At 43.7% G+C, this 20,367-nt stretch overlaps 1 protein-coding gene across 4 annotated transcripts in view; it reads left to right on the forward strand.

Moving 5' to 3' along the window:
- The first annotated feature begins 11,138 nt into the window (after positions 1 to 11,138).
- Positions 11,139 to 20,367, forward strand: part of ZMYM4 (zinc finger MYM-type containing 4) — a 46,382-nt gene continuing 37,153 nt past the window's right edge. For 2 of the 4 annotated variants that reach the window (XM_040534847.1, XM_040534848.1), the window contains exon 1: positions 11,139 to 11,445. In XM_040534847.1, the coding sequence (XP_040390781.1) occupies positions 11,404 to 11,445 (42 nt within the window). In that variant the 5' untranslated portion in view covers positions 11,139 to 11,403. The remainder of the gene's footprint in view (positions 11,446 to 20,367) is intronic. The other 2 variants (XM_040534849.1, XM_040534845.1) reach the window with 2 other exon arrangements.

The following is a 20,367-nucleotide window of genomic DNA, read 5'->3' on the forward strand; positions in this document are numbered from 1 at the left end:
CGAGTGCTTTCACCCAATTTTGTTTGAAAAACCTAACAGGGAAGTAGCAGAAATGGATATTTCAACTGATTAAAGCCATTGCAATTTGCAAGCACCTTGCAAACAAAGGACACGGCTCTGTGCTTATCACCTTCGCTGATAAGAAAGCAGATGTCGATTCCCCCAATTTTACAACAATGTAAACCACTTCTTTCAGTGGTATACGCGTCTGTGATTTCTGAGTAGAAAAACAAAGATGCTGTAAAAACTTGTAGCAGTTATGGTGACAAAATTACACATTCTAATACAGAAAACATGCCAAAAGTACTTTCCATGTATTTAGCATCATTGGTTTCAGTGGTGTTGCACTGGAGACGCATTTAGTGTGCTAATGTTAGAACAACATGACATTTTCAATGAAGGTTTTCCTCCATCGAGGCTCCCAGGCTCCCACTGATGTTTCACATTCAGTTTTGGATCACAATAAACAAACTTTATGTGAAGCCCAAGTGAAAGCCACATGCTTGCCTTATGTGGACAGAAACTGTAACTGTTGCATTGCTGTGATAAAATATTATCAAGCTATCTCAAAAATATTTGTGAAGCCCTGGGCAAAGGCAGACTTCATTGCTTCAAACAAAATGAATTTCCCTGTGGCTTTAAAGTTTTAAAATAAAAATTTGCTAGAGATCCATCCTTTCCCCAAATCAGTATTACACCAGCTTTATGACTTTAGCCACTTCCAACTGCAGCAGAAAGAAAGCCCCAAGTTCTGTTCTAAAATGGATTCTCCCTGAGATGTCAGCCCCGCAGTACGAGCAGTAAACGCTTCCACCACGAGGTGTCTCAGAGGTTAAAGCGCTGGAAGAAGAAATTTGGGACTGGCTCCTATTGCACAAAAACTGGCACGGCCTCATTGCAACACTTGGTTGTTTCTGTTCAGAAAGCAACAAAAATACTGAGTATAAAAGAGCTGTTTTCACCTTTGTTGTGTCCTAAGTACAAGTGAACTATATTTTAGGGAGGTATTCACTTTTATCATCCTTTGAAAGAAATAGTGAGTATAATTCCAGTCCTTGACCTGCATAGATATGGACAACTCATCTGAAGTCTACAAAGTAGCTTTAAACTTCCATGTGTCTAGTGGTAGCCAGGATATGAGTACCTGCTTTTGTAACACTGTAACTGCAATGTGAATATTTACCCTGGCACTGAAATCAAACAAACATCAATATAGGTTCCAGGACTTAAAATAAAAATGGCTTCTGCTAACAACCACCTGATTTTGTAAATATTCACACTAGGCAGCTTGCTGTTCTAATACAAAAACAAACACCGAGGATGTTCTCCACAGCATGTCCCACTCCAAATAAACATTGTGCCTGAGACTGGAAACTCATCAGGACAACTTCAGTGGTCTGCAGCTGAAGAGAGAAAAAGACCTGTGGCAGGCTTTGAAAGAAATATTTGAAGGAAGGAATGAGGCTGACACGGAGGTCTGAGCTTAGGAATGTCTCAGTTGCCATCAAGCGAAGGGTAATCTCCAGGTAAGAAATGCATGGATCTCAGCAGGTGGTTCATTTAGATAATTTTTCCCTAAACCATTTCCTCCTCCTATAAACATAAACAAAAAACTGACATGAAGAAATCTTATCTATCTCTATATTATTAATTGCAGGAGGGAAGAGCTGCATGTGTCCAACCTGCTAAGTAAGAATAATTACTCCATGAGGTTCTGTTTCCCCATCTACAAATACTAAAATTGCACGAGTCACAGTAATGTACGCCACCAAAAGAAGCAATTAAATGTTGTGAGGAGGTGCTGTGTCTGTATTTCCTGGGTATTCGCTGGGCATTTTTTGATCTAGGAGGAAAGTTTAGTGGCTGTTTGCAAAAATTCGAGTAGTATCACTGAACTGGACATCGATGCTCAGCAATTTAAAAAAAAAAAAAATCATGAAGCAAAAGACAGGAGCAGACAGAGAGATCACAGCAGTGAGACACCCAGAAATTTGGAGCCTGCTAAAGGCTCTGCTAGTCAAGTCTGTGGTGCTTTCTGATAAATCTGTCTGGAATAGCAGGGATTTCTGCAGAACGTTTTCATTATTCCAGGGCTCAACAGTTTCATGAATAAGAGCGTCACCTTTAAAGAATAAAGGAGAAAGTAAAATGCCTACAGCAACCTCTGGTGCATAATGCTCAGAGAGGGGATGAAAGGAGTGGCTAATAGCTGCAACAGCCATTCAGCCCCACAGCAGAATGCTCAGCAACTTTCCTGTGGCACTTGATGATGAGAGCTCTCTCCCTCCCTCCTCCACTGTTTTCACTCCCTGCTTGAGTACTGATTAAATCTGCTCTCCGAGAGGTTTTTCCTGTACACTATGACAAATATGCCCGCAGGCCATTTTTTAACCCAGATGAGTGAAAGTAATGCAGGGCCAGATAAGAGATTACAGTGATAGTAAAGCAAATGCAGAGAACGACTGCAAGGGTTGATTGTTTTTGCACAGTAACATCATTGATTTCATTGGGTATAATCTTGATTTATAGTGGAATAAATGAGATCTGAATCACGTTGAAGAGTCTACAGAAAAGATAATATAGGATCTGCACGGAAGTCTGCTGTCTGACCATTACAGGCATCCACAGTTCACAAATTCTGCTGGAGACTGTGTTCTCTCAATCTGAAAGGGTTAAAGTTCAGGATTTTCCATTTCTAATGTCTCAGAACTAATTAAAATTCCTGAAATGTCTTAAGTAGCAGAAGTTCTGAGTCCTCTATCAAAATCCAAACAGCATAAAAGTCACATAAATGAGGTCTTCTGCAAAAGAAACATTCAGTACACCCATGAGAAAGTGCAAGAGGAACTTTGTCTCCTTTCCTTTTCCCTTTCCCTTTTCTCTTTTCCTCTCCTTTCCTTTTACTTTTCACTCTTCTCTCTACCCTTCTTCCCACGATGGGCAATGTAGCTGGTGTGGGAGGTCGTAGGGGAATCTCTAGCCTGTTTACCATTACTTTGCAGTGTTTAGCAGATCCAAGAACATTCCTTCTCTCCTCAACAGTGCTATGTGTTCCAGTGTTTGCGAGGGACGGTTCGGTTGGTGAGACTGGATGGGTAAGACAAGCACAGGGCCTGAAAAAAGAACCATGAATCCATCACTGAACCCAAGAAGGAAACATTATACTCCACTATTATAACCTAAGAAGCAAGCACAGCTATTTATTATTCATAATCACGCAGTTCCCACTGCCATTTTATGTGACCATCTCACTACCTTCCACATTTTTAACGTCATACCCTGACCTAAAAATAGAGAGCTCCAAGATCGGGAAGTCCTGTCCAAGATCACAAAGTCCGTAAGAAGGCGAGAAGAGGATTCTGGGGTCTCAGGGACTGGCACATCTGGGCTTTCCCTCCCCTAGCTGCGCGTTTTCTCCTCTCTCAGCAGTAGCTGTGTTCTGCCAGTGGCCAGAGTAATGTTTGTACATATTGTGCATGTCTGCTGAAGGCACACTTGAGCGTGCCAAGTGTGTCTTCCAACAGGCTCCAAGAGCCCTCTGTTTCCAATGAAGTCAATTGGAGTTAAGGATGCTTACTGGCTTGCAGGAAGCACTCAGCAGATTTGTATGACACAGCAATCGCTCCATACATCTCCTTGAGCTTCGAAGAGACAAAAGGTATGCATAACTCAGATTTATCCTGCTGCCATACATTAACAACTTCCACGTCTTCTATTAACATAATTTAAAGGTTTGTTGCTGACAATAACTGTGTGACAAGAACGGAAGGTTAAAGATAATCCTATTCTTCATTCCCGTGTACAAAGAGATGGGCTCAACAAAAAATACATACATCAGCTCTGCAAAAATCCCCGCAGCTCCAACTTGAAGTTTTGGTTAATGTTTGCCTATGCAAAGAATATCAATGGGGCAGAAAAAGTGAGTAGACTCGTGCTATTTAATCTGACTGCCATGACTTTCTGAAAAATTTAAAGTCCGGCAATGTCTTTTCTATTTTTTTTTAATCCACTGTTATTTCCAAAACATAAACTCAAACAAAAGAGGGAACATTGGAAACATACCACAAAGATAACCATAAAAGAACAAACAACCTCTTTTTTTATTTCTTTTTTTTCCTTTTTTCCATAGCACGAAAATGGTAGAAGTATTAAAATAAGCAGCTTTACCCTGTGTTTGGGAAATGTCATGTAGCCACATCAGCACTTCTAAGTGGGCACTCCTACGTAACTTTCAATAAAGAATCAAGAAAAGGTCTCCAAACAACAGAACTGGCCAAAGCCTCCATAGTTTATTCATGTCAAATTTCAGTAGCTCTCAGAAGGCAAAGATAAAATGAATACTGCTGTAACACCACCATAGTAGAGTAGACTTCCCACAGAATTACAGGTCTGACAACCTGACACCTATCCCAGGCAAAATTTGTGACCTTGAGCACATTTAGATTTTGCAAAAATCTAACATTTCCTTTTTTTTTTTTTTTTTTTCCCAGTATTAGCTTTGGCATCTTGTTAAGGCAAATAGTACCCTCTACACATCATCACACCACAATGCCTATCAGAGGCTGGGAGCAGCCTGAAACAATGTCTCATCGAGCTCTTTCTAATCTCACCCTTTATTACTCTGGACGCTCGGACAGGACGGTCGGTTGCCAACACTAACTCATCCACTGCTGATCAAAGTAGCGCAGGGCTGTGCTGCGGGAAGGAAGTTGATGTGGGGTGGGAGTTTACATTTTCAGCAAGGAGACAACAGCAGGTGAAAACAACAACAACAAAAACTAAAGACACCAAAGCAAAGAGAAAAAAGCAAAGAAAATTTTGGTATGCCCTCTTTTATGTCTCGAAACAAGAATCTGTTATGAACCTGGTCTAAACTTCTGCTACTATGAACTGAATCTTCATTGTAAAACCTTACCCATAAATCTACACCGGTAGCATAAGCAGGGCCTGAATGTAGCTGGAAAGTAGTTAATGACCACATAAGAATACTTACTGCAACGAAGATGAGTTTTTTGTTTGCTCTCTGTACTACCCTCCTGTGATTGCTATGGATGAGCTGCATCAATGCCTCGAGGATATATCTAGCTCCTAGTTCTCTGCAGTTAAAGAAGAAGCCCAGTCCTCTTCTCCCTCTGCATTTTTTACGTCTGCCATACTTTTTCACAACAGAGCATCCAGTGCAAAAATCAGCTTCAAAAACTACTGCAAGAACTAGCGAGTAGTGGATGGCATACTGACAAGTCTTAAGGCTACGGAGTAAAAAAGATGGGGAGTCTGGCACAGAGCAGCATCAGCTGTTTATAGTACAGAAATAGCTGTAAAAGTCTAGCTACCAGATTTGCACATGTTGGTCACTATCTATTTAAATATTTCATGATGTATGCAATTAAGTTTCTTCATCATTGTTGACTGTGTGATTTTAGAAACCCAACGTATTTATGACTATCTACGTTCTTGGCGTAATTTCACATTTCTGTGGGGCTGCAGAGTGGCAATGAAGGAAAACAATTTCCTTTGTATTTACAACCAGATTCACTTAGGGGACCTGAGAACTACCATAGACGGTGTGCAAAAACTGACGTCTGGCATGTTTGAAAACAGAAGTCTGTATTGTTTAGACTTAGAAAGGAGATGCAGAATGGATTTATAATGATTGTAATTAGAATAAAAGCATGATTGCACTGAACTTAAACTCTGGTCCAAATTTCATACACACCCACAAATTCATCCAAATAGAAATTAACTTCATAATTAATACTGGATCATTCCCATTACAAAAAGACACTATTAATTATTGACGATGCTCGTCTGTCTGCCGAGTTGTTTACGTCTTTTCACCCTCCAGTTCACAGAGTGCTTTGGATAATGCAGCACGTACAAATCGAATCCCTGGGAGATGTGTAAGCAACCACTCCATGCTTGTCCTGCCTGCACACAGGAAGACCCTGCCACTGTGCGTTCTTATCAAGCAAGATACAGAGGGGCATTTGTTTGCACGAGTGGAGCTAGAATATTCTCTTTTGAGTTCAGCTTCCTCCTTTCATCCCACCCACCATCAGACACTTCCTGACATTTCTCCTGCAGGCAGAGTAAGGCAACCGCCTGTTTTTTTTTTTTTTTTTTTTTTTTTTTCAACGGCTGCTCCTCCAGTAATCTGTGGGTGGTGGGGGAAGGGGATGTTATCTCAACAGCAAACACAGCCGAGCAAGTCTGGGACGTGAGGGGGAGCTTCAGGATGAAAATAGGCCTCTGCCACCCCTCTTGTGTTCGTGTATCTATGACTAAGCACTCTGAATGCGTTGCTTTTTAAAACTTGCCTTCTCTCTTTCCTTGATCTTTGTTGTTTCCAAGCCTCTAGATCCCCTTTGTCCTTGCAGCCTCGGGGGACCTCGCTGTGCAGGCCCCTGACATCACCAGTGCCATGGAAATGCAAATCCCGCTTGGCCCCATGCGCCCGGGCCCTGGGGGACAAAGCCGAGGCACCCTGGCGCTGGGAGACAAACCCACCTGGAGCGCTGCTCCGCTTGGGCACCAAGAGGAGACTCCACTGGACATTTTTCCCTCTGCAACATCTCCTGGTTTTGTTCAAGTGATTGCAGCCCTGCCTTGGAAGCTGCTCGTGTCGTCTGCAGCGGTGCCATCCAAAACCAAGCGGTTTTGGTAGTTCTGCCCATCTCCGGGACAGAAAAGGGTGCTGGCAGCTCAGCCTCCAGAGCTGGCACCGCTGGGTGGGTGCCTCCAGGCTGAGGGCAGAGTGCACCACGCACACAGCTGCCAGCCGTGGGTTCCCTCGCCCAGGGACGACTCTTAACCTCGTTCCCCAGCATTGCCTCCTCGGAGCTCCAGGCAGCCTCCTCTGGTTGTGGACGGAGATTTAGGGAAGCCGCTGCTCCCTGTCCTAGCACTGCCTACTGCCTCTCTTCATGTTTGATGCAGAGTTGGCCTCTCGTCGCCTCCGGTCTCAGTCCCTCCCAATGCCACAGACAAAGAAGCGCCCAAATCAACGCATTTCAACTCCAAGGCCTCCTTCCCTTTGACTCTCCTGTTCCCTCACTTCTCCAGGTTCTGCTTCCTCAGCCTCCTGGTCGCTGCTGTCCCTGCTCTCAGGTCATCCCGTCCCACAACCACACAGCGCTGTGTTGCTTCAAGCAAACTGGCACTGTCCATTCTTACAGCAATCCTACAGCGTGCTTTTGAGTCTCTTCCTGACCCCAAATGGGGGTGCAACATGTGCACCAGCCATGTTTCTCAGCCCACCCTACAAAGCCTGTCCTATTAGGATACTCACTGAGCTGACCGAGAAGGAAACAAGATTTTCCGTTATTGGTAATTTGTGTCTGGCCAAAAGCATGCAGCAGTACTCGGAGCACCTGCAATTCTCTGAACAGAACCTGAGCTCGGATGGAGGGAGTGTCTCAATCCTAATATGTAGGGCTGGCAGGTTTTCTGGGTGATCTATATTCGGCTGTACGTGCCTGTGGGTATGTGGAAAGATCATTCATCCAGTTCATTGAACTGCAGCCTGCATGCGAAAGGAGTTTCATGGTTTCTTTTTTAAATGTCACTGTTTTAAAGACAAATAGTCTCACGCAGAATTGTACAGCAGATTATAATATGGGCACTCCAGGGGTAAATTAAAAAGCAATTCAGAAACAATACACTGTGGAAAAATCTTATCTTTTCCCTGTCTTATCCAGGCATTTATCTGGGTCTGTTCTACACTAGTCATCACCACATTATCTACATATTATACAGTGTCTTTTTTAGCCACATTAATACATACACAGCTCATTTAGAGTCAAAATTAAGTCAGGTCTGAACAAGCTGGAAAACATGCTGCAGTAGTTCAAGTGCCCTATTCAAAGGCCTGCGATATGCCTACACAGCATACATACCAGTGACGAGAGAGTTTTAAATGCTCCGTGCTTATTGTCACCCTCTCGTCTGTCCACACTGTCAGTTTAAGCAAACCTACCATCAGGCATAGATTTCAATAGCATCTGGTTTTATTGTGCTCCATGTTAATGACAGGACCTGTTTTTAACAACGTATTTTGTTTAGTGGTCTGAAAGCATTGTGAGTTGAACATCGAAAACTCAAAATATTTCCATCAGCTCCCTGATTTACTTATGAGAAACACGCGATGAAATAAAGATGTCTGGTCACGTTAGCGTGCTCTGAGCAAATTATATGAAATTTTCATTTTATAAAATACTATAGACATTTAAAATATAGCCCAAAGAAATTATAATAATAGTTTTGTCAAATCTTCTGATGTTACTGGAAGTCCCATGGTATTTGAGGTTATTCTGAATGCCTGAGCTTTTGGAGCTCTGCTTACATGAAAATAAATGTTTAGTTAAAACAAACAAACAAATAAACACGCATACAACTTCTTCCCTCCCTCCCCCTGCCACTTCCTAAAGTTAATCCTGAAAATGTGGAGGCAGCGCACTATAACGTCTCAGAAATCAGAGGTCAAAAAGAAAAAAAACAAGTTTGTTATTCTTAAACTCTTAATTCGTAAACTAATCTCATCTTTTAAGGTCTTTCTCCTGACTTCTGAATAGTTGGATTTTTCAACATCGTTACTAATTGTTTAGATCATTTATAAATATTTATATTCTAACTGGGTTCTTGCCTTTTTTACCTCTTTCTTTGTATTTTCTGCCATTCTAGAAGATCCCTTTCAAAGATAGGTGCATTTTCAGTGTTTAGATCATCTACACGTGTACAACACATCTGTGCTGCTACACACATGCTTTGAGAAATCTGTGCATGTTCAATAAGTCTCCGATGGAAAATTAATATGTGGCAGCCCTGTACTTAGAATTTCTAGCTGTTTGAGAATCAAAACTAATGTAAATATTGCCATATAAAAACCTTTGATTGCTACTATATCTCGTGCACATTAAATTGATTAAAATATTCATTCTTTTCATCTACAGCTATCTAAGGATAAATGTAATTTTTGAACAATTACTTAATTTCACATCAAGCTCACAGTTTACCTGTGACATCCTCTGACATACAGAATCCCAAGTTCCTTAAGAAATCTCACAAAATGACATATCAACTAGAGCTATTTCCTGAGGATGTGAAAAGCATTATTCATAACTTATTAGATTATTACTTTCATTAATTATTTCACTGCCATTGGATTGCAGCCACTTCTAAAGAAAAACTTGACAGGATTTCCTAAACGAATCCTAATATTATGTATCTAACATTTTAGGCCAGACGAAGGACAGTGTTTACATAAGATTCATTCCATTCACCGCTGAAATGCAGCTGCTGCTGCTTAATACCGCCCTTTAATTGTGCAAATCAGATAAAGCTAGGAAGTGGAGATTTCTCTTTAAGACAAAGTTTTAATTAGCATTTAGATTATTTAAATAGTAAGGAAAAAGGAACACGTTCTTATGAACTACTTGTAGGTGCTAGTAACGTTTGACTGTTCACAGTCAACAAAAATGGCAACAATCTGTATCTCACTTGTAATTTCATATTTTTTCATAATAGGCTAATGTCTTGCTAACATTTTGAGTGTCTTAAGTATTGGAAAGCATTAAAACGACAGGCAACGTTACAATGCTTTAAATATTTAGGCTTTAACCTTGAAAAGTTATATTGATTTTTGAAACCAAAACGTGACCTCTCAGGTATTTCAGGTTAAAGGGATACACAAATCTTCATGGGATTATGTCCTCCGAGTTGGTAGAAACAACCCTCACATGAACTTTTGATTGATGCCAGATGAGGAGAAATGCGGTCAAATATAAAACATCCATTCCAACATTAAAAGCAAGTCTGGTTTACAATTGTACCAACAAATGCTAAATTAACTAAAAAATTACATAATAGTTCATTCATGAGTGATACAGTAGAGGCACAATAAATAAAAAACAGGTCTGTCTACATTCGTAGGCTGATTCCAATGAAGTGAAAAAAAACAAACGTCCTGCAAATACTCCATGCAGTTTTCAAAACCACCGTGCAGGCGTTTCAGCACAGGAAGGAAGAGCTCTAGACTCCACAGCAGTACAAAATTAAGAGTGAATCGACTTGGGTTCAGAGGCGCGTTACATCCTCTCACTGCAGTTGGCTTGTGATGCGCTACCGTTGTAAAATTACGCTTTGTAGAGTGTGGAGCATCCCGCCCAGTGAACAAATAGAATCCTAGAATCAGTAAGGTCGGAAAACACTTCCAAGATCATCTGGTCCAACCATCACCCTACCACCAATGTCACCCACTAAACTGTGTCCCCAAGCCCCACGTCCAACCTCTCCTTGAACGCCCCCAGGGACGGTGACTCCACCACCTCCCTGGGCAACCCGTCCCAACGCCTGACCGCTCTTTCTGAGAAGAAATGTCTCCTCATTTCCAACCTGAACCTCCCTTGGCGCAACTTGAGGCCATTCCCTCTAGTCCTATCACTACTTATTTGCAATAATAGATAAAATACATAACGTCTCCAACAGGAAGGCCGCAGGTCCAAACCGCCTACCTCTGGAGCATTCCATAACGGGAGGCACGGTGATCCTGCCTCACCCTGCACCGCGGGACCGATCACGGCAGCCTCATGGTGCTCAGGGGCTTGGGTGGCGGGCGGTGGGTGGGTGCTGTGTGCTGCTCTGAGGTGGCAAGGACACGTTGTGACTGGAAATGTCGGAGACCTCGACCTCTGGCGGGGTGAGAGGTGAGGTGGGTGAGGTGAGGTTGGGTGAGGTGAGGCCAAGTGTGGTGAGGTGAGGTTAGGTGAAACGAGGCCGGGTGAAGTGACACCAAGGGATTCCAGGTGACACGAGGCCACGTGCATGACACGAAGTGTGGTGAGGTAAATCTAGGTGACACGAGGCCAGGCGAGGCCAGGCGGCCATACCACAACCTCATGGGCCACTTGGCCACCATGGTGCCGGTCGAAGCCCTCCAACGCTTGCCCAACTGCCCAGACGGGCCCCCACCGCCCCATCCCCTTCCCCACCTCAGGTTCCCCATGTCCCTCCCCTCATGCCCCCGCGACGTCCCCCCTCATCCCTGAGGCGCCCCCAACGCGCGTGCGCGGGGCTGCCCCGGGGAGGCGGGTCCGGGCGGGGGCGCGCAGGCGCGCGGCGCATGCGTGCTGTGGCCCCGCGCTGGGCTGGGCGGTGCAGCTGGCAGCGGGCTTGCGGCCTGGCGGCTCCGATCCCCCCCCCCCCCCTTTCCCCTCCTCCTCCTCCTCCTCCGCCCTGAGGGAGCCGCCGGGACCCCTCCCCTCCAGCCCACGGCAACGGCTCGGGGCCGGCCCCGGCACCCCGCGGAGCCTCCCCCCCGAGAAGAGGGGGGGGGGGGGGGGACACACGCGAGGTTGAAAGGGAGCGAGGAGCCCCCCCGGGCCGGGACAGCTGAGGGGGGGGCGCGACATGGCGGAGGCCAAGGAGGAGGGGCCCGGTCCCTGCGCCAGGGTGAGTGGGGGGCGTCAGGGGAGGACACGGGCGGGGGGCTGCGGGCGGGGGGCTGAGGGGTGCAGCCCGCTGGGCACCGCGCCGCTGTCCAGCACCCTGATGGGAGGGCTCGGCAGGTGGGGGGCACGGGGTTTGGGGCCCCCCCGGCCTGGGGACGGGCTGCCGTGGTGGGCACAGTGAGGGGTTTTGTCCCTCCAGGCCTCCGATCCGGCTGCATCCAAGGTTTGTGCAGTTTTCTCGCAGTTGCCCCCCCAGCAGAGCATGTAGGCATCGTTTCGATCAGCATCTTGGCGTCGCTGAGCTAATAAACTTAACGGCTAATGAGGATCTGTCATAAACTTAACGGCTAACGAGGATCTGTCATCGCCAGCCGGCCGGCCGACCTGTTCAAACCACAATGTTCTTGTTGCTTTTTGTCGATGTATTTCACCCGTCCTTGTCAAACCATAGCGGGCCGTCAAGATGGCAGTTCCATCCAGTGGTTAGGTACGCGGACAGCAAGCATCGCGGACTGCAAGCATCTCAGGACCATTAGCGGTGCTGGTCCTGAGACTTGGCCCTTCGTTGTCGTGGTTTGGTCTGTAAGTACAGCAGGCATCTGACTCTGCTTGAAGAAATACTTCATCCTTTAAACAAGTGGAGGGTTCTTTATTGCCCATGTCTTGTAGCCCGTGAAGCAACCGAGGGAAAATAACTTTCTAAACAGTGCTCATGGTAGTCTTGCAACAAGTGAAGGCCAACTTCTGGCACGCATTGTAACATTTGATTGAAAACTTTCTGATAGAAATGAGGTTAAGTCACTGCTAATGGGCATTTCAGATTGTATGGAAGGGTCTGTAGGCTACTACAAGTCTCTGAGCTGTCCAGATCCCTTTTCCCAAAGATGAAGAAGTTTTCCCATTCTCTAGCCTTGCAAAAGGCAAGAACACTATCTAAAGTTTCCCATTCCTGTGCTTGAGAAGAGTTGCTTACTGAATTTATTGCATGGAACGTGAAACTTGCGATCACAGTGAAACTAGTTGTTGCTGAGCAGAATGGTTGACCTTCTAGGGTACAACTGAAGGAGTTGCACAGACGTTTGGCTACGCTGCAGTCATGGAAGTGAACTTCACAGCTGAACTGTCTTAAAGCCATGTCTTTCACCAGTTGCAGTTGTTAATGAGCAAACTAAAAGAATTTTGTGGGATTGCTCACAAGAACTACGTATCACTGGAGGATCAAGATTTTGGCTGTCTGCAAGAAGTTTGAAGGGATGTAGCTGGATGTAAGTCAGTAACTTAAGAAATCTTAAATAAAACTTAATTCCCAGTAACTGAGATGTTAGTGGACATAAAGAGAAACTTTTATACCATGATGACAGTCAAGCATTGGAACAGGTTGCTCAGAGAGGTTGTGCAGTCTCCATCTTAGCATCTAGTGGTCTCATCGTGCCCATTGCCTTGATACACTCGTCTTACCTGCTGACAAGTCACCTGGCATTGCCCAATGGAAAAAAAAACAACACTTTTTTCTTCTAAAGATTGCCAACTGTCAGCTAAGAAATACCAAAGAAAAGCACCTTCGAGTCAGTATCGTCTTCATTGGTCTAAGGAAAAACTGGTTTTGTATTGGTTAGATAATCATCTGCTAAGTAGTAAGTCCCGAAATCTTCATCCATTATTACTCCATGTGTCCCTGTGGGCATTACGGAAAACCTCTTACGTGCTGTTGGCACTGACAACATTCTGGGTTCCTGCAAAAGCAGAGACTGTGCGTGGTAAAATTTGCAGATGATCGAGGAAAGTGGCACTTGCCACAGGCAAATAAGTAAGGAACAGTTTGCCAATCTAGCCTGAAGGAAAAGACCTTTCTGGTCCCAACTTTGACAGCAAGGTTGATCTGAACTATGCCAGAAAGGCTTCTGTGAGATTTTAATATAAATAGTAGCACCGAGGCACCACATTCTATCAGTGCGTAATTTTCAGAGTCTGAGAGATGAATTTCTTCATCTCACCCCATCTCAAAACCAGCTTATGCACTAAGATGTTCTTGAGGAACATGGGGAGAAGTGAATCCTTCCAGGCTGCTCAGATGACTGATGGAAGAATTAGATTAGTATGCAGTACATACAGTGCGCTTACATATCTTCCATTAAAACAGTAAGTGATGAGGTCTTGGAAAACCTGCATATCCCATTTCTCTTCCCCTAAGTGGTCCAGTTCCCATGCTACAGGAAATTAAGATGACAGACTCTTTCAAATGCTGTGCCCAAGGAATAACGAGCATTTCTTAGCAAAAAATTTGTTCCTTTGTATGGGAAAAATAAAGATTGATCTAATAATTTCTTCAGAGAGGAACTTTGCAAGTGATGGTGTCCTTCTCAATATTAAAATCTTTTGCAAAGGTTTTTATTCCAGAAGTGCATGCACTGAGACTGGCGTTTTGCAAAATGCATCAACAAGCAGATGCCATCTTTTAGCTCAAGACAAAGCAATGAGCAACAAACTGAAAAACAAGGGTTTTGCCAGTGTAAGATAGCATCCTTAAAGTTCTTGTGGCTAAGTTGTTGTTTTATAGAAGGTTAATTTCTACTTTAACCTAATTTCTAATCTTTAATTTCTAAATAAATTATATATAGAGATAAATATATATTTTATATAACCTATATTCTAAAGAAAATATATCAACATATTCAACTTTTTGAGTAATATCAAGATTAACTTTATAAGTTTTTTTTATTAAAACATTTGTGGCACATCAACTGTAATTAATATGTAATATCGCTGTCTGGAACAGTTTGCATTATGAGTAGAATGACCATTTATTTACAACAATACTTGGTCAACGCATTGAACGAGGCAGGACAATTTGTGGTGTACAGTACAAGCTGCTGAAACTTGACCCCTGGGCTCTTGGAAGTCAACTTGGTGTGAATAGGTGGACACCTGGATGTCTACGTCTTGCAAAAGATTTTAAGTTTTGCGTGGCTTTATTCAAAGATTGAAGGATATCATCTCATTTTGAAAGTTTTGCTACTAGACTACTCTTAAATGGGGCAAAGACAATGAAAACGGATTTGTGCAGCTCTCAAAGGATGCTTTGCTATCATAATCCTTGAACTTGCCATGTAAAAGAAGCATAAGTGATCCCAGTATTTCATGTTAGGGCTTTTCACATGGTATAAAAGTAGGAAAAATAAAGTAAGCTGTTTATGCCCACTTGAAGGCCACTTGCATGGTTAGGATCCTGGAAATTAATTATGATATCACTCCTAACATTCTTAAAAGCAGTTATCTCAACTTTTTATTAATCTACCGACTGTTGGATCCCATCATTTCTTCCAGTTGGATCCCATCATTTCTGCCAGACATTCCATAAATGCCTTGTAGCAAATTTCACATAGTAAATTCTCTTCAAGGCTTTCTGTCAATGACTAACTCTGTTCAGGTGACTTCCATCATCCATTTTGTAACGGCGTGGTAACTGCATAAAAGCAGCACTCGCTCCTGCTTTTGCTCATAGCATTTATTCTCTGTGATCATCCAAACTCCTCAAAATAAGGTTTCTCCAGCAGAGCGTATTTCATCAAGGGCATGTCAGCAGAATTGTGTGCTCTCCGTGTCTGTCATCTTAGCCTGTGTTCTGCCTTGCGCGCTCTAAGAGAAAAAAAGTGTTTCTGCTGGGACAGAAGAGGGAGATGGCTACAGTACACCCACAAGGTTGGTTTTTTAATTAGCTGTCCAGTGGAAAAAGAAAAAAAAAGAGTGAGCAAGACTCAATCTGGGAAGGTAACTTAGGGATAAAAAGAACTCTGTTATTGGAAAGGTCAGGAGAGTGCTTCATAAACTCTGTAGGTGTGAGGCCATGATAAAGTAATCCTTGCATGTTGCTGATTGCTGGAGCAGTTACGTTATTTGTAGAAGCTCGTGCCAAGCTGAAGCAAAAGTCACATCACAGCTGAGTCTGAAATAAGTTGAAATCTGCTATCATGAGCTGTGGTTTAGCCATATCGGGGGAAAAGGAGACGGATTTAAGTGCTAAGCAGGCTGCAGATCGGTAACCTCAAGACCTGGAGTAGATGACCTTTGCTGCCACACTCTTTTCCAGTAACTCTCACTCTGGAAGTGCTACTCAGAAATTTCATGGGAAATAAAAATGTTAGGCTGTACTTTCCTAGACTAAATTTTACTTTTCCAAACTGGTATTGACCCAACTATATTCTATATACCCAACTGCATGTTGATCCATGCTATATTCTGTCCTTTCTGTAAAGACTAACTGAGGAACAATGCTATGTATCTAGTTTTGGGTACCATGTTTGCTGTTTACTTTAGATGCATGTGTATAATTTTGGAAGTAGTTTGAAGTTCTGAGAGGAATTCTATATAAATTATCTGTAGTGTTCTTTTAAAAACGAAACCAAACCATACTCCGTGGGTATTGGACTGGTTTATTTTGTTGAAGTCACAGACAGAAGATGAAGAGATCTGCTTGTGAGTCTTTTCTGCCCTCTGACAGTACTGTCATTAACTTAGTAATGCTTCGGTAGAAAAGTGTGTTTGGAATCTCAAGGGTGTAGAAATAAGTATATTTTCCATTGGCAATCTTTGTTTGTAAGCTGTATCCATAAAAAAGTTAGCTGTGTAGCCTTGCCAAGGTTCTCTGGACTCTTTCTGCCATCAGTAAAAGAGATGGGGATCTCTCAAAGTCCCAGCACAGGAAAAATTGCTTCTGGATTGCATCTTCATTTCCATCGAAAAGAGAGAAAACCTGAATCAGTAGCCTGATCAACTAATGTTTAGCTGTCTAAATTTAGGTGAGAAGAACCTGAGGCAGAATTAGGATAACTGGACATAGTTACTCCTACAGGAGAAATTTTGGAGTACTTACTTTATTTCATTAACTTTTGATAGCTTCCTACTCTTTTGTACATTGATATTTGTTAAATCAATCTAAAAAGTAAACGGATTTCAGCTTTATTCAAAGAGGTGCTATGCACTCGATAATTCACATGTCTTCAGTAAGTTCAATGTTGCCTGGTAGGAGTTGTCATGTTCCATGAAAAAATGACACTTCTGTGGTTTTTCACAAAATTTCCATGATCTAGAAACTTACCAAGTAGTTTGGTTAAATAAGTTTAAGGAAAGTTTTGTTGGGCGGGTGGGATTAGGTAGGCAAGTTTCACCTCCATGACTCATTTGGAGGCAGAAGGATCGAGCAGAGGTGGGTCTCTCTTCTTGGTGTCTTGCTACGAGAGTTCATTTCTCAGGCATCGTGTGGACATCTTGGTTCATGTCACAGGGCAGCTGTCGAGCACGGCGTGAAGCAATCACAGGAGCTTCGCTGAGAGCTCTGATCACACAGTATTGGTGTTCTTTCCGCCTGTTTTTACAGGTGTTCAGGCATTTCATTCTGAAGACCCTTGGATACCTGTAATAATGCCTGCAAAGAAGGTGGAACACGCAACTGTGCTGCCTGTTGTAAGAGCCACTTCTTTGTAGGAGAAGAAAAAGTAGAAGCCAACCAGGGCAACAGCTACAAATGGGACTGGAATTGTCCAGCTGAAGGAGAGAAATACCAATTTTGATAAGAGCAGGAGAGGAGAAAATCATAGGACTGGGCAGGAGCATGGAAGAGAAGTGGAACAGGCAAAAAGGAAGCCTGAGTTAGGAAGATCCTGTGAAGAATAAAGTAGAACATGTTTGCTTTTTTCTCTTTAAGAACTAAAATAACGAAGTAGGGGAAAACTGCATACACTTAGAGGCTCTCCAGTTCACCACCAATTGTTGTTGTTGGCACCGAACTCTTACAGGAAGGGAAAAGACTTGCAGTACCTAATGGTAGATGAGATGATTCACCAGTGTGGGCCCATTAACATATAAACCATCCTGGGAAGGAGGGCTGATAATCCCTGCTGTGTTTATCAACAAGCAGAAGGTGCTACATTTGTAAATTGTCCTGATTTGCATGCAAAGCCAGCTTGTAGGCTTCTTAATTTGAGGGCAGATTATAATGAAAAGCAGATGACTTGGGTTTTATATCACTTTCTTTGATTTACGGAGGTGGATTTTTATTACTAACATAACCAGTAGCAACAATTCCTACCATGGTTAATTGTCCTCTTGGGGGAGACATTGAGTAGAGGGATCTTTACTGGGTTATAGTGCTGGTCCTCGCGCCACAGGTTGTTATCCTCGGTGTTTCTTCCTTGTAGCGTAAGGACTGGCTTTCCCTTAAAAGAGGTGGCGGTGGCTCTCGATTAATGAGATACTCAGCTTCTAAGTTAAGTGGAATAAAAGGGGCTGTGTGCTTTGCAGAACATAATCTTCCAAATAGCGGTGCTTTCGGAAGATGTGGCCAAAATATGTAAGTATACACTTGTATTCTGGGAAGTGCTGTCTTCTTGTGGGATGCTAAAATACACGGCTGAAGTGAAATATTTGGTTTGGAGTAATTACTCGCGTAGTACCACAGCGCAGAAACAGGCATTGTTATAATGGAGACCCAGGTCTGGTTTTGGAGATTTTTACATCCATGTAACTTTTCTGAACAGTTTAGTTTTTCTGGTGTATGCTGTGAGAAGTAGGAGTTGTCCTAATTTAATGTCACGTAGAGATTTAGGTTAACCCAAATCGCAGCGCCACTGGTTGGTCGTAGAGTGTCTTAACCTGCGGTAGGAAAGCTCAGCACATAGCTGGGGTGAGGGTTTGAGGGGAGAAATTATTTGTTTTTAAAAGAAAGCCTTTCTTGTGGATGCCTTGGTTTGTTTGCTTGATTTGTGGTGTGTGTGTTTCTTAATTTGCAGAGCCCGAGCATCCAGCGGGCTTTAGATCAGCACGTCATATCTGGTGCCTCTGCAAAAACAGTTGCAAGGTGAAGGCTTCCCGCAGGGAGCTGTTTCCTTCTCAAAGTCCTGGTTTTTTTGGAGGAAGGGAGTGGGATAAGGACTCAAATTTCCCTCTGTTCTTTACAGGTATAGATAAAAACTTTGATCATTCAGAAAAGATAAGGCATTATCAAGTAACGTTCTGTTACTTGGCAGGCTCATCTGCTTGGCCCCATATAGGTTGGGAACAGTTTGCAGCTCGTGTGCATGTGTTTGGGGGAGATGCAGACCATAAGGTCGACAGAGGCTTTGTTTAGAGTCGGTCCATGAATATTCAGGACTCTCAGGAATCCCAGCAAAGTCTGGGGATAAAAAGGGCTGATGCACTTTTGTGCCGAGTGGCTCCCCATGAGTCCTGGTGATTCATCCAAAATTACAAAAAACTAAAGCGAAATGCCTGCAGCACACGCCTGAATGTTGTTCTCTGAAACTTTGTTGTTTAGATGCGTAAAATTTAAGTTGCAAAAATTTCAGATGCGTAAGGAGGTAGGATGCAAAGTAAAACTGCAGCTCTGGAATAGGAAGGTAAGGAGCCACAAGAAACAGAAACATGTCTGCCTTTGTCTTTTTGCATGTATGGATGCTGGTTTGGATTTTGCCTTTAACATACCTATTGTAGTATCCGTCTCCTTACTCTAAACCAGTGACTAAAACCAATCTTCCCGAAGTCTTGAGCGTGGCTCAAATGCCTGCTCAAGCCTGAGCACAAACCTTGCAGAATCTGCAAACTTCACGTCCTCCTGGCTCTGCTCCTGAAATGCAGGCTCTGAGCCGCGCTTTCGCAGCAAAGCCCACGCCGAGCCACCCGGCACCCCAACGCGGGGCTGCTCTCGGGGTGCCGGAGCCCCGATGCCTTGGGTGGTGGCCGGCGAGTGTCCGGCGTGGAGCCGGGGCGGCTAGGGGGCTCTGCAGGCCCGCGCCGAGCGCCCAGCTCTATGGCTCGCCTGACCCCGCCGGGTTCTCTTCCTGCCGCAGCCGTTCTTTTCCTGTAGCAGGTATCTGCAGCAGGCTGGCTCTTTGTTACCCTCTGCTCTTCCCTCCGTAGGTGCTGCGAAGGTATGACTCGCTAGGTCTGTCTGCGTTTCGGCAAAAGCAGCTCCGGGAAAGACCTGCTGCTGAATTCTGCTCTCGTGCCGCACGGTTTTCCCGCAGGAGAGGTGCAGCGCGGCTGGCTGCCTGCTCGGCATCCCTTCTAGGGGTGTCATGTGGAAAAGGTCAGGGGATGCTTCCTGGGCTCCCTGCCCCCGGTTCAAGAAGAGCAATTAAAATTTAAATCACTTCGTTGAAAGACCTGCATCTTCCTTACCAGTTTGTTGAATTGCGAAGCCGGGGGGAGGTGTGCTGCAGTGTGTAGTGCAGGGCAACTGGAAGGACAAGGAATTGAAAAACCTCTGACTATTTTTAATTGCAGTTTTCTTAATGTCTGCTTCCTTTCCACAGTTTGCTTATGGATGCAGTAAAACCTAAGATCAAACTTCAGCAGGCTTGCTAGAAAGATGTGTGCCTATGTCTGTAAAGTTGCTATGGGGTTTGGGTTATTTTTTATATACATTATTTGGCATACAAAACAAGGTTGGAGCCATAGGCAGCTTCTCTCTTTACATTGCACCCATGCACACAAAAAACATCTATTAATTGTCAGATTTATGGATGCTATGGCAACTTTGAATGCTGTTAAAGAATTGAACAGGTTTTTAGTTCTGTCAGATTAGCACATTGTATTAAACTGTAAGCAGTGTCCTTTTGTCACCTGCTCAAAGCAAGGAAGGGGTTAATACTGAGTCTGGTATACAGTTAAAAAGAAATAGAATGACCTACCTAGTGGAACATCTCTTTGTAAAAGCAGAGCGTTTTCTGGCTGTGAAGAATAGTTAATTTAACAAAAACACACAGCTTCCAGGAATACCTAATTGTTTTGTCATCCTTTTGTGTATTATTTATTTATTGCAGCCTGCCTAGGCAGAGCATTGCTTTGTGTACAATGCTAGCTAGTGAGGCAGAGTCACTAAGAAGGATATATATTAAAACATTTAATTTTCCTTCTGGCATGCTTGAAC

This window comes from Cygnus olor, chromosome 23 (genome assembly GCF_009769625.2).
Source record: "Cygnus olor isolate bCygOlo1 chromosome 23, bCygOlo1.pri.v2, whole genome shotgun sequence".
Taxonomy (NCBI): domain Eukaryota; kingdom Metazoa; phylum Chordata; class Aves; order Anseriformes; family Anatidae; genus Cygnus; species Cygnus olor.